The sequence below is a fragment of the Fringilla coelebs genome (assembly GCF_963513975.1).
Source record: "Fringilla coelebs genome assembly, chromosome: 8".
In the NCBI taxonomy this organism is placed as follows: Eukaryota; Metazoa; Chordata; class Aves; order Passeriformes; family Fringillidae; genus Fringilla; species Fringilla coelebs.
The window spans coordinates 16,851,328-16,865,455 of NC_140066.1; the positions used below are offsets into that span (position 1 = coordinate 16,851,328).

General features: G+C 42.0%; 2 protein-coding genes across 4 annotated transcripts in view; one reads left to right on the forward strand and one right to left on the reverse strand.

Moving 5' to 3' along the window:
* PPP3CB (protein phosphatase 3 catalytic subunit beta) overlaps positions 1-3,595 on the forward strand; it is a 45,534-nt gene extending 41,939 nt beyond the window's left edge. For all 3 annotated transcript variants that reach the window (XR_014616342.1, XR_014616343.1, XM_084210464.1), the window contains one exon: positions 3,210-3,595. The gene's annotated coding sequence lies outside the window, so the exon portion shown is untranslated. The remainder of the gene's footprint in view (positions 1-3,209) is intronic.
* On the reverse strand, positions 298-13,682 carry ANXA7 (annexin A7). Its single transcript, XM_084210465.1, has 13 exons — positions 13,501-13,682; positions 11,994-12,051; positions 8,977-9,193; positions 8,557-8,658; positions 7,336-7,376; positions 6,971-7,073; positions 6,590-6,684; positions 5,804-5,917; positions 4,384-4,554; positions 2,675-2,845; positions 2,491-2,566; positions 1,154-1,266; positions 298-639 (listed from the first exon to the last, which is right to left on the reverse strand). Exons 2-13 carry the CDS (start codon positions 12,048-12,050, stop codon positions 517-519), a joined length of 1,383 nt encoding a protein of 460 aa, XP_084066591.1. The 5' UTR covers position 12,051; positions 13,501-13,682; the 3' UTR covers positions 298-516.
* Positions 13,683-14,128: the final 446 nt, after the last annotated feature.

The window sequence follows — 14,128 nt, forward strand, 5'->3', positions numbered from 1 at the left end:
AGCTTATTAAATTAAATTGTGAAATGAAAAATTTCCTCTACTCCTATGTCCTGAATTGTGAAGATTGGCCCCCTTGCAAAAAGCCAGGTGGTTGGGATTGAGGCTGTTTTTCTCTTAGAAAGGGAGGTCACTTCTGCTGCAAGTCTGAACACTTTTGGAGGTATTTCAGAAACTTGTTGAGTGCTGGAGAGTCATTTGGCTGAAACAGTTGACTCCCACAGAGACGCATGCAGGAATCCAGTAGAGGGGAAGTGGTTTTGTCTGGGTCAAAAAGACTAAGGCTTAGGGTCTAGTAGACAAGATATATCTTTTATTATACAATAAAGAATATTATGTGCTGTAAATTAAGGCATTGTAAGTGCAAAAAGCTTACTGAATCATCAAGAAGGCGTATTTGATTAGGCAACCTTTAAAATTATTCTTTTACAGGGATAGTTAGTATCTACTTAAAGCATGTTTCATGTCCTTCAGTTTGTTTCAAAAAAAAAACAAACCAAAAAACCAGATAATCGTCTTCTATTGCCCAACAATTGCCAGCAGCAACTTCCGGTAATCACCGCTTGTATCACTTGCTATCATTGTAGCCAGTGTCTTCTGATACATCTGTGTGAACATCTGTTTAATTTGCACAAGGTCAATCTATGCAAAGATAAAAAAAAAAAGCAGAAAACTCAACCACAGTGTATGATTTAAATCCTAGACAGTCACCTCACTCCTCCTTGTGAACTAGAGAACACATGCCAAGGGTAAGATGAGCAGTGATCAACCCTGTGTAGTGGACAAGCCAGCTGGTCCCTCCAAGGACAGAGGAGCAGCTCCCAAAGCAGAGTGCAGCAGTTGTTCCATGCTTTGTTGAGATTGTGCTGTCCTAACTGTGAACAGGTGAACTTCTCACCTGGAGGTGCTCACTTGCTACTTGGGCAACAACAGTTAAAAAGGAAAACAAGCAGTTACTGCAATCTAGGCAGAGTTAATTAAATTATTATGTGAAAGCTGGCTTTAAAACTAATTAACACTTGCATCTAAATGTGAGCCCCCATAAAAGCTTCATGCAGTACATGATTTTACACCTGTGAAAGGAGGACTGAGTGACAAGCTGGTTTGGGTAAATGGTTTTCTGCTGCATGTGACTGGTACAGAGTGAATTTCTTACCTCACTGCGAGTGACTACAATTCTGATGAGGGTAGAATCATCTGTGCCAGCTCCTTTCATAGAATAATAAAGTCTTTCTGCAAAAAAGGCTGGGCGATTTAAAGCACATTGAACTGCAATAAAGCATATTGTTAGGATTAGTTCCAGTAATGTATCCTATATAGTGATACTTGGCAGGATCAACATGGCAGGATTTTTGCTGTAAACAGCTAGAGATTGGTCTTAGTGAAGATCCAGTTACTGTGAATAATGGGACTTGTTTATAGAGCTACCCTTACTTTCAAGTCGATCAAATGAGTTATTCCTTCACACAAAAACTTATAGTTAGTAGCAGTTAACTCCTGTGGAAGTGCTTTTCAAAACTCTCTGAAATCTTAATTCTTAACAGGTAATTCAAAACAGTTCTTCTCCTTGGATAGCTGGTATTGGGACACAAGGTATTTTACTTATGTTCCATTGTTGGAATCTCACTAGGAAAGTACAAATGTAGAGGATGCTCTAGTAATTCTGCAACTCTTGTAGTTACAGAATAGATCTTGTTTTATGTAGATTGTTTACACTCAGAGACAAGGCACTATTCTTCTACCTGATTCTCAGACCTGAACTTTTCCCATTAAACTTTTGAGTAGAATATGCTCTGGAAAATTTTTGCTTATCCATTATGGCTACAGAATTGATGTCATTCGGGTAAGCACTGATATGACTGGTGTCTCCAGACTTACTACTAAATATTACTGATTTTCACCATCAGTTAATTGTGCTGAATTGTGTTGAACTGCTTTATTATAACAAGTCAGTAGGAAAAGGTGGATTCAAAACAACATCTTCTATTTTGCTAAGCTTGTCCTTAGCCACAGCTGAGCTTTTTGGGGTTGATGGTGGTGGGGAAGGGGATGGAAAAGGAACTGTGCCTTCAGCGGGTTCATGTTGGCTCTGAGGTTTTTTGTGTGGGTGGCTCAGCTGTCTCTGCTGAGGAGCTGCACACTCAGTCACGACTCTGTGACACTGGTACCCCCTTTTGCAGAACTCTGAATTACACAGCTACAAGCACTAACCAGTGACCCTTAGTTCTGAGCACTTGCTTGCCTTCCCAGAGAAGTGATAAGTAGTTTCTGTGTGGCCTCTTCTTATTTGAAACTGACTTCATGATGGTTGCTTATTTTCTTCAGTTAAGTGCAAGATGAATCATTTGAATAACTGAAGCTACTTCTGTTCTAGCAGAGTCTCTGATTATGTGATCATTTGCCATATGGCCAGTGCTGAATTGGATTTTTCTTTGGTTACATTTAGGTTTAATTCCTAAAGGATAAGGAGGGAGGGAAGAACATATAACTTACCAATAGTCTTCAAACCACGTTCCACATTTCCAGAAAATTCTCGATCAATGCTGCTTAATAAATCACGGTTAGCAATCTACAAATAAATGAGATTAATATGTGGATCATGAAATGCAGTAGCAAATGAAACCTTGTTTTAAAATACATTGACCAAGCTTATTTGAAATCAGTGAAGACCTCCTACCCTGGAGTATGCCTCAACTGTTGCTTTCAGCTGGGGAAAACTTCTGCTTGCCAGAACCATATTAAAGCAAGATTCATCAGTCCCAAGTTTTCCTTCACCAGCTTGGTACAGACGCTGAGCATCTTCTTGAGCTTTTTGATAATCCACAGTTTGATTCTCATCACGATTACCCTTAATGCAAAGACAACAGATTTCAAATGAAATTTCGGAGAGAAAGCTATGCTTTAACTGATTGCAGTGTATATAGACCCCAAGCACATATCTTCAAATCTTGAAGCAGAAAGAGAAGTAGTTTGAAATACATTACATTGCTTTAAAACTTCTCATTGGTTTAATATTCTTTATAGAAAATAAATACAAAAGTGGCTCAGAACCCTATCTGTTGGACATGCTTTAAACTGCTTTAAACTGCTCAGATACACAGACTCGGATAACTTCACCCCTACAAACCATGTCATAGTTCTAACTAAGTACTGTACTTAATTCTCTATTTTACTTAATAATGTAAGCTTTCTCTTGATTTGTTTGTTTCTAGGCTTCAAGTTGCAAAGACTCTTCCCAAACGAACTAATGAATTATCTTACTGAATATGCACACCTGAAATATCTCAGGTTTCCCTCCTATTTTATTTAGAAGTTGCTTATTTCAAGTAAGAATGTCTTTAGAAACCACTTACTACACTTGTGTCAGTAGGGCTTATATGACATTTTATGTGCTTTGGTAGTAATGTTTTAGCATTATGCTGCCCAGTGCATGGATGGACACTGCTAAACATACTGGCTGAGTAGGCTGAATACAATACTGTTGTATTCAATCTCTCCAATACTGTTGTATCTATAGAGGTTAAAATACTATTTAAATGATGTGGTTGTCAGTTATTGTAAACTACTGAATTTGTCAAAATAAAAATTAGCAGCATGAGCTTCTCCAGGTTTGCCTTCTTGTGGATTTTGACTTTTAACCAAATATCTAGAGCAAAGCTGAACTCTCACAAAGGAAGAGGCCAGTGAGATAGAGAAGTGTTATAGAAATTCTAACAGAAATAGGCAAATTGATCAGAGAAATGTGGGAAGTTGCATTAGTTACATATTTCTTCCTAAATATGAGTAATTGCAAGTTACTATTCTTCAACACAAAATAAGCCCTAGTAAATGGTATGGGATAAAAAATCTCCAGTGATCATCTGAGTTCAACAGCAGCACCTCCCTACATCTGGTGACATAAAGGGAAGGCAGGCTATGGAGTAACTTGGGGCGGGAGGTTTTGCCCTGTGGCACGTCTTATCTTGTTTGTAGGGATTCTCACAGGCATTCTACATACCACAGAGATTATCCAATCAGCTTCACCCAGATTACTTTGTTAACATATGCAAAAAATAAAAAGCATCTTGCTCTAACAGCAGTGTAGAGCACTTTTAGGGAACCACTTGGTTGCATCTGCACAATATTTTCACATAAGTTCTGATATTAATTGAGGGTGCTAAATTAGGTCACAGAATACATCACGGATTTGTAGATAAGAAGTATCTCCTGAGGAGGGACTGAAGTATCATATCTTAGGGAATAAATTAATGACCATGGGCTAATTTCTTAAAAACCTGCCTCATGCTAAGCACACACAGGCTATTTGTGGAGCCATCATGACTAAACACACCAGACTGTACACTGTTATCTTATATTTAAAAAAAAAAAAAAAAAATTAAAGCTCACTTGGCACATAGATATAAGTAATCGTTCAAAGTGTCCTGAAGTGTCTGATCTGATGTCTTGTTCAATGTCCCTTCCAAATTCTGATTTATAGCAGTTCACTATTTCGCGAATCTCCTGGTTTGTCCTTGTGCAAAGGATCTCAATCAGCACACTCTCCTGAGTGCCTGCTCCCTGTAGGCAGAGAAAGCAAAGGCATAAATACAGAGCACTACCTATGCAGTTTCCTTCAACTGTGAAATAGGGCAGTCATCTGGTATTTCAAAAGTTAATATAGTCTAGATTGTAAGAGCAGTATCCCCGCAGTGCGAAAGCACCAAGTCTCCTGTGTACTTAAAATGGAGTGAAGATCCCTCAAACATGCCATTCCACACCAGTTCAGAGAAACACCCCAAAACATCCCTATACATCCACATCAGTGACACTGCTCAAAGTTAAAGGGAAAATGGTTTAGGGAGGAAATTCTTTGGCAACCTTAATCTGGAAAATTACCAAGGAAGGTAAAGCCTTATAATAATCATTAAAGTCAAAGGTACACATATAAATTCTGTTTTGGTCAGTACACAAGTGTATTCTCTATCCAAATGTGGCTGCTTCCACAATGTGGAACTTTTTATAGATGCTTCCCTCTCCCCAGAATAAAAGTTAATTGTGATTTCTGTATACAGGGGGATCTTACTGGCATGACCATCTCATTTCAGGTAAGGATTTGATAGAAGAGGAGATGTATGAGAGACTTCTAGGTAATCTTATATTATGAATTTTTGAAAATGGTTGAGTGGTTATTCCCCATTAAAGGCAGATCTTTATTTAAGCTCCACATTCTCTAGAAGGTGTGCATTCATACATGGGTTGAGTTACTCATTTCTACTTGCTAGCTGCTGCAGCTCAATCAAAGACATTTCAGTACACTGGATGTACCAGTTTATCTGAGTTAAAAGTTTAAACCAACTAGCTCACCTAATGTCTAAATGGTGTCTTTATATTTCAACAGATAGATCCATCATCTGACTTTAAGAAATTACTTTTTCATTATCTTTTTGGGGGAAAAAAGGGATAATCCAAAAATACCTTTCAGTAACAAAGGTTTTTTCCTAGTAAGGAAAGGCATATACCTTTCGTTTAAACAGTGGTTATAGTTTTAACCCTGGCCCTTTCTAGGTTCTAGCAAAAATTATGCCCAAGAGAACAAGATTCTGTCCTGCAGCATTTCCTCCTCTACTGAATGGACATTTGCCCTGGACAATTGGCTAATCCTGCAGAAATTGTCTGGAACTGGTGGACACAGCAGAAAAGAATTTTAAGCCCTGCAATCCCAGGATTTGTTGACACTAGTGGATTTTTCAACAATGCTGAGACCAGGTATTCTTAGATGAGCATTTTAAGATAGTTTAAAACGGTTTCCTTCGCAGGAATGCCATACCTTCATCGCGTGACGTAAACTCCAGGCATCATAGTAGGTACTAGGCATGAAGAGGGCTAGAATCAATTCTTCCACGTTACCACTTAACTCAGACTTCAGATCTTTAATTAAATCCTGTTCAATTATAAACACAAAAAGGGCTTTGCAGAGTGTTAGGCATATACAGGTTATATACTGAAGAAAGATCAAACTAGAACTTACTTCTATGACTTATTTCTACCTTTCTGCTGTTTTTCCTGTAAAGCTTTGTTTTATTTCTTATTAAGAACTTCCCTCTGTCCAAATCTCTGACAGCTCAGCTCTTCTCCATTATCTCCTCACTAATGCCACAACTACAAAATTTCACTTTAGGTTGCAAAAATCACAGGGAAGAAATGAAATTAACCTGGAATTTTATTTACTATCCAATCCTCAATCATTACTCAGTTTGTTTCTTGAGAAAAAGAAGATTTCAATGCTGGTTTGTGTGCAAAAAAACTCAGTAGTGTCAGACACTAATACAAGGGCAGTTAAAGCTTGATGATTTTCTGTCAAGCATTAGAGAAGCTTCTTGTGGGGTCAAGGACATAGACAGCCTCCAGCCTTCCCCCACCCCTCCTTCTGCCAGGTATCAGGACAACCCTGTATCAAATACCAGATGTCTCCCAATACATAAGGAATATAACCAAAATAAGTGCATTTTAAAAATGCTCAAATCATTCCCCAGAACTAAAATAAAACCAAGCAGTTAAAGCAGCAGCTGAAAGTTTGGGTTTGTTTCCCAATTCAAAGAACTAGTGAACATACCTTGCCATACATAGTCTTGAAAGCTGCCTTGATTTTTTGCCTTTGATCATTGGAGCGGTTAGCAACAACATTTATGATGGCCTGCTCATCCGTTCCTTGGAAACAGAAGGGCAATGTCATGTAAGAATGCAATATAGTCCCTCCAAAACTGTGCATTTTATACTGTCGCATTTGGGCATAATTACATAATAAGAGGCTGCTATTTAAGTCCACCAAATTTTCTGTGTAACTTCATCATCTAAATAGCCCCAGCCATTTTGAAAAGGTAACTTTTGAAAAGCTTGTGAGGAGGAAGTATAGTTAAATAAACACTGAAGAGAACAACAAAATGGCATTAAGAAGTTAGATCAATAGGAACTAAAGCTTCTATTTCTTACTTACCAAAACCCTTCATAGCTTTGCGTAGGATTTCTGCATCCCTTGCAGCATCGAAGTTTGGAGCAGCTTGAATTGTACCCTGGGTATACTGAACCACTGCAGCAGGCTGAAAATAAGAGTCACTATGTATCTATGTATCTACACCATAAATATTCAAATTAAAATCACAACTCTGCAATCAGTAATTCAGAAGTTCTCCATTAGTTCTCCGTTTCTTCCTCTAACACAGAATCAGGGCAACATTACTCTAAGGGTAGATGGAAACTCCTGATGCAGAACAAAATTGAAACCTTTGGAAATCAGCTGTAAAAACATTACAACTACAGAAGCCACATAAAATTAATTATAGAAAAGAAAACAACACATACCGGACCAGGCATTGGGGATGGTACTTGTCCACCAGGAAATGCTAGTGAAAATAAAGAACAAGGTAGGAGAAATTAATCAGGTCTCCTCTTATTATGGAAATGCCATCTAATCTGAATATAAAGTCAGACCTACCACTGCACACAACCTCTTTCCTAATGGTACCTACCACAGTCAGTTACTGAATTTCTTCCCTTGGGGATAATGGGAAGAAGCAATCACAGATGCATTTTGGTACATAAGCTAGCAAGGCAATTCTAAAAATACTAAACTTACTGGTGCTGTGAGAACTGGAAGGATCTCTCCTTATGAAATTCTGCTATTTTTGACAGAAGCCAAGATAGCCCAAACAAATGAAGAATGTGTGTTCCATGCTCTCTTTAAAAAGCTGTTATGTACATTTTAAAATGTCTAGCATGTAAACAATAAATACTCAGAATTCATTGCTGCAAAAAGGATTGAAGGAATCCCATTTTGTGATCAAAAGCACTGGTAATACAAAAGCTAAAACTACTTTTTTTAACTGGAATTTTATTTTTATTAATAATATGTATGCATATTCCTTATCATTCTAATAGCGACTAAGTACCAGAGTTAACAGAGGAATCATAAAACAAAAAGGTTTTACTGCTTTGAATTTCTTTAAAACACAACTGATACATTCCAGAACATCATCTCTAAAGTAACTGAAAATCATCTCTAAAGTAAAAGGAAATCATCTCTGTAGTCTCTATATATCTCTGTATACGATTTTCTAAAAGAAAATCATCTCTGTAGCAACTGACCACTCAAAGCATTACAAACACTGCACTGATTTTAAGCAAATGTGTGCATTCTCCTTTCCTCTTTCTCCAGTGTGTCAGGAATCACTGTGAACACAGAGATCTGAAAAACGCAATTGAGATTAACAGAACTGCTAGATACTCACTGAATGTGGACTCTGGGTTTCACAGTTCTCATCAGATACTTGCAGTTTGAAAAAGGGTAAGCACCTAAACCACTACATCATGACCATTATTCAGGGACAGCCATCCCCTTTGGATGTAGCACCTACAGACATGATCCTTATCAGCCCTTCAGTGGCTTGGTCAGCAAAGGTGGCAGGAAGTGCACAGCATAAAAACCTCAACAGCTACAAGTAACAAAGGTAAGGGCTTAATTTGTTACTAACTGAGTCTCTTGATTTAACCTTGGATGCTTGGAGTTTCTTATATATGACATACCTGGAATTTGTGCTGGTCCACCTCCAGCATAGCTTTGGGCAGGAGGCTGCTGTGGATAGCCACCAAAGCCAGGCCCACCGGGAGGCACAGCAAAGCCAGGGCCTGGAGGAGGCAGGAGAAAAAAAAATACTTTAGCACACTTAGTATTTTGTGCTTGACTTCTTGACACAACAGGAGCCAGGTTATTAAACAAAACTATGTAAAACACCAATTTCTCCATGTCTGTGCAGTGACCCAGGACCACCAAGGCTCTGCCATCAGCACGCAGGTATTTGCTGCTGGATGGCAACCTGGCTGCCTGCGTGCTGCTGCCTGCACCCATCACTGAACAAAGCTGCTTTTCTTTACTATTTCTGACAAGCACAGGGAACAGTTACACTGGAAATCACTCCTGACTGGTACTCTAACAAAGGATCTTACCTCCAGGGTAAGGTGGCATTCCTCCAGCCTGGGTAGCTCCAGGGAAGCCCCCCGAAGTGGGGTAGCCCCCTGGGGCAGGATACCCTGCTGCCCCTGGAAACCCAGCATTTGGTGGTGCTGCAGGGTAGGTCCCTCCTCCTGATGGAGGGAATCCTCCAGGAACAGCAGGATAGGCATACTGACCAGCTGGTGGATAGACAGACTCCTGTCCTGTTGGCTGAAACACAAAAACGGGATGTCTGTATGCCTGTTAACAGCACATCAGAGTAAAAACTCCCAAGCTGCCAAAAGGTCCACGTCTATAATAACAATGTGAATTATACAATTAGTTGTAGGGCTTGAAGCAGCAACAGCAGAATTCCTGAAGCCTGGATGGGGTCCTCCTGGTTGGTTGTTCTGATGATCTCCTATGTTGACACGGAATCAGAGAGTGCTGCAGGGTGGAAGTCACCTCTGGATGGCCTGTGATCCCATCTACCCTCAAAGCAGGGCCAGCTTTGGAGTTGGGTGAGCTCATGCAAAGCTTGATAGTCAAGTTTTCAATATATACATGGAATGACAAATTCACAGCCTCTCTGGGCCCCTGTTCCAGTGTTTGACCGCTCTCCTAGAGAAAAATATTTTCCTCAAACCAAATTGCAACTGCAACCTGTACTTGCTAGCTGCCCTTTCACTGTGTACCTCTGACAAGAGTTGGCTCCAATGTCTCTATTGCTCCTTCTCAGCCAGCAGAAGACTGAACAGATCTGTGCTCAGCCTGCTCTGCTCCAGGTAAGCAGCCTTCCCTGCACATGCTCCTCTTTGTCTCTGTCTTTGTTGTACTGGGAGGCCACAAGCAGACACAGTATTGCAGAGATGCTCTTGCTAAAGCCTGCTCTGTCATTAGCCTTCCTCCCTGAGGACTTGAAGTGCCGAGCCACACTCGTCAGCCACTGTGACTCCTGGTCCTTTACTGGAAAGCTGCTGTTTCTATCCCACACAAGGAAGAGGCAAGCTCAGCTCAGCTTGCTCTCTTTGAAACATTGGGAGCTCACCCCCGTTAAAAAAGATTTTTAAGAACATAGTAACCTTGAAACTTCTGCCTCTCTTGCACAAACAGTATTTTCAAATGTTACAGGGTAAGAACGTTTTTGGGGTTTTTTTCCCCATTGCCTTTGGAATCCAGGTTCTAAAGCATGGACATTCAATGATTAAATCTGGATCACTGAGTCAGACTGAACACCTATTACAGGTTTTAAATAAAAAGAACAAGTCCAACAGATATATATTTGTTTTGCTACATGTGTGATTTACCAGCCATACCACAAAGGTTGCTATTAGCATTACAATATATTAAAAATATTTACTTGGATAATCTGTATCTCTGAGGGAAAGCCCTGTAAGGTAGAAATCATTATACATGATCTTAGAAATCAGGCATTCAAAAATCAGCTTCATAATGAAGCATAATGGATGGATCCATTACTCACTTGCTGGGAATCATCTTTCTTGCTTTAGAAATACATTACATATAGTACACATTCATTCTTGACCCCAGAAAACAGAAATAAAGTGCAGAGCAGAAAAGCCTAGCTCCAATGTTCTCGGGTTTGGCTGCCCCAAGATTTCTATCCCCAAATTCCTATGCCCAAGCTATATAATATTCTTTTCTCCAGAGGGACAGTCTAACATTTCTCTGACACAACAAAAAGATTTTATTGGAATTTAGATTCATAAATCCGAAATTAGGATCCTCAAAAGCCCTGCTCAGATTACTACCAGTGCTGCAGAAAAAAACAATTTCACCTATGTTTTGTAAATTGGTATCACATTGGGCATCATCAATGAGACTAGGAAATCACTGATAACAAGTCTTAAAGGTCTTTTGAATTAATTCATTGAAGCTGGCTATTTTTTAGATGTTAACTAAGAAAAAAAGATATTTTCAGATGTAGTTAAAAATAAACTACAGCTAAAATCATGAGGGTTCAGCAGAACCTTAAGGGAAGGGAAGAAAAGAAATCCTGGAGTTAATAGTCTTGTTTCTAAGATGTTTGTCTTTCATTTGACTGACTTAAGTGTTTCAGAAGAAGTAAGGGTAGATTGTGAAGCAAAATCATCAGAGAATTTATTGCATTTATATGTATATATTTATATTTTGCATGTATTTATAGCTTTTCAGTATCTTAAAGGCATTCAGGCTGAGATCCGTGCTTAAGTCTGGTTCTGTACTACTCATAGAACACCTGTAAAATTCCCACAATTACAGCATGACAAGTGCCATCATCAGTGCCATAAAAACACAGAGACTAATCTAGCTTTGAAAAATATTGCAGGCATATCAAAAAGACTGCAGTATCAGCCATACATGATACAATTTAACCTTCCATTAAGTTTCCTTCAAATTTTTAGTCCATTCAGTTGTGAGATGAAGGTGGAACAGTCCTGTGGATAGGGTAGTCAAGATACAGTGTCCTATATCCTCAGAAAAATATTTACTTGGTGTTATATAAAAGCAGAGCTACTTGAGTGAAGTGTTCCAAGCTCTTCCTGATGGCTGTGACCACTGAAGCTTGTTGAACATCTCTGTTGAAGATCTCTGTTGCAATCCTGGGATATGGCTATGTGAGTATTTTGTACAGATTGGTTCAGAGATTACTTCTAACCCTACATGTAAAGGGCCTCCTATTTACAGGAGAAACTTTAAAAAATAAAAAGAATTGTTGAGATAAGACAGCTATATTTAAAACACCAAACTCACAAGATAAAATTAAACAAGACCAAAGACTTTTCTGGAACGCTGTTCATCACTAAAAAAACTCAGCTTCCTTCTTGGAATTCCTGTGTGACAGCAGTAAAGTTATCCCCAGAGATATACAGAGGAAAACAAAGACCATAGACTAGAGAACAGGGTACATGAACTGAATACTACTATTTACTACTAGCTACTATTTACAGACACATGGAGCACAGTCAGAAGGGGTATTCACAGAACACAAGTGCGTTAGGAATGCAACACATTCAAGAGCCATACTTACAGGATAACCTGGGAAAGCAGGGTAGCCATCAGAAGGGGGATAACCTGGGTACGACATTCTGGGGAAGAAAAAATAAAAAAGGTTTTTTCACTGTGAGGCACTATCTTTGAGTTTGTAGTAGGTATTTGCTTGTTAATTATCTGTTAGATCACTTGAACAATCTGCTATTAACTCACAGAACTTTCCTTTTTTTCTCTCCTACATCTGACCATAGCAATCAGAATAGAGAAGGGAAGCATCTTCAACTTATAGTAATTATAATAATTAACTATCACTCTTATTTAGGGTCAGACAGACATTTAAGCAGGGTAAGAGGCTCAAACTTCCATAAAGCTCTAAAATATAGGATATGCTTTGAGGTGCCAGCAGGAGGGAGCTTGAACCCTTTGCCAGGACAGAAACTATTCAGGTTTCTGGACTGCACCAAGCACCTGTATCCATCATCCTGCACTGCTCCGCTCACAGGGGTAGTTCCTGGGAGAAGAGCAGTACCCGAGCTAGGCCATGTAAAATGGTAATTTGATAAGAACAGGTATAATCCCTCAGCATTACTTCATTTGTGGAGCAAATTTCTATTTCCTGACAGTAACTGTTTATTTTAGTCACATTTTTAACAGAGGGACTTAGGGAGTAGGGGTAGAGATCATCCCATCCTACATGCTGCCAACCAGTTGGGCAGGGAGATTCGAGACCATTAGCCATGTTATGAAACTTTTAATGACGGGGGGGAAAAATGGACTCGAAATTTGGCACAGGCATCGTCAAGTGGAACAGCGGCTCTGACATAACTACTTTTATAACCAAAACAACGACAGATTTTTTTTCCGTCAGACTGTCGTTTCCCCCTGCCGTCCCCGGATGGACACGGGGCAGGCTGAGCCGGGGGCCGGGGGTGAGTCAGCTGCGGCACTGACCCGCGGTGAAACATCAGCGGGCGCGCCGCTCTCCGCGTGTTGGGCGGGAGCTCAGTCAGTAAACACCGAGAAGTCTCCCCGTTGCGGCAGCTCCGCCGGGACCGCCCGGCCCCGCACCCCCGCCGGCACCGCGCCCGCCCCCGCCGCCTTTAGGGGCCCCGCCTGCCGCTGCCCCGCTCCGCTCAGGGCAGTCACGCATCGCCCCAGGCTCCTCCCGCTCCCTCAGCCGCGGGCCGGCCCGGCGAACCCTCCGGCGAGGAGGAGCTGCGGGCGGAGGCAAGTATCCCGGCGTCCCGGTACCCACTTCTCCTGAGGCCACCTGACCTCGTCCCCGCTCCGCAGGGCCAGGGCAGCTCCCGCCGGGGGTGCGGCTCCCTGGGGCAGGCGGCACCTCCCTCGGCCGGACACCTGCCGAGCTCCGAACCGCGGGCGACCGCGGCTCCCGGAACGCTGCTCGGGGTCCCATCTACAGCCCGGGCTGGGGCCGAGCCGCCGAGCGATGTCCGAGCAGAGCCGGGGCTGCGGCCGAGCCCCCGGGCGGTGCGAGTGGCGCCGGCGGGGCTGAGCCCCTCCCCCCACCCCAGCCGCCTCACCTGAGGGGAACCTGCGGAGCCTCCGGCCTCTCTTCGCAGCCACACCGCAAAATGGAGCCTGTGCGGCCGGCGATGCCCGCCCCGCCCCCGGCACCGAGCCCGCCCCGCCCGGCCCACGGGCCGTGCTCCCCGCGGGCAGGGGCGCCGCACCCGGTGCCGGTAGTGACGGCCCTGCCAGCACAGAACCCTTTGCTGTCCGTGCAGGCTCGCCCCGTCTCGCTGAAGGGAAGGTGTGAGGTGCCCGGCTGTCTCCGGGATGGACGAGAGGTAAGCTCACAGGCCAAGTGCCAGGAACGCAGAGCCACTCTCTCTCCACGCCAGTGGAGCTGTGACAGGGGAAGCGTTCACACGGGAAGCGCACGAAGATGCTGTTCCACGGGAGTCCTTTGCCACCCGTTAGGAAAGGGTGGGAAAAGTCCACACTGCAGTTTCCCTGTAGCACCACTGCAATGTAGTTCAGCCCTAATGCGTGTAGTTTTAAGCCAAGTCTGTAATCCAGTAACACATGCGTCTTTAGATCGAGATCATTGTTCACTAGCTGCAAGGAGTCCATCAAGTCACCCAGGCCACCAGAACTGCATGTAACAGGCAAAAAATATAAAAGACCTAAGTGCATGGAGCTGGAGGA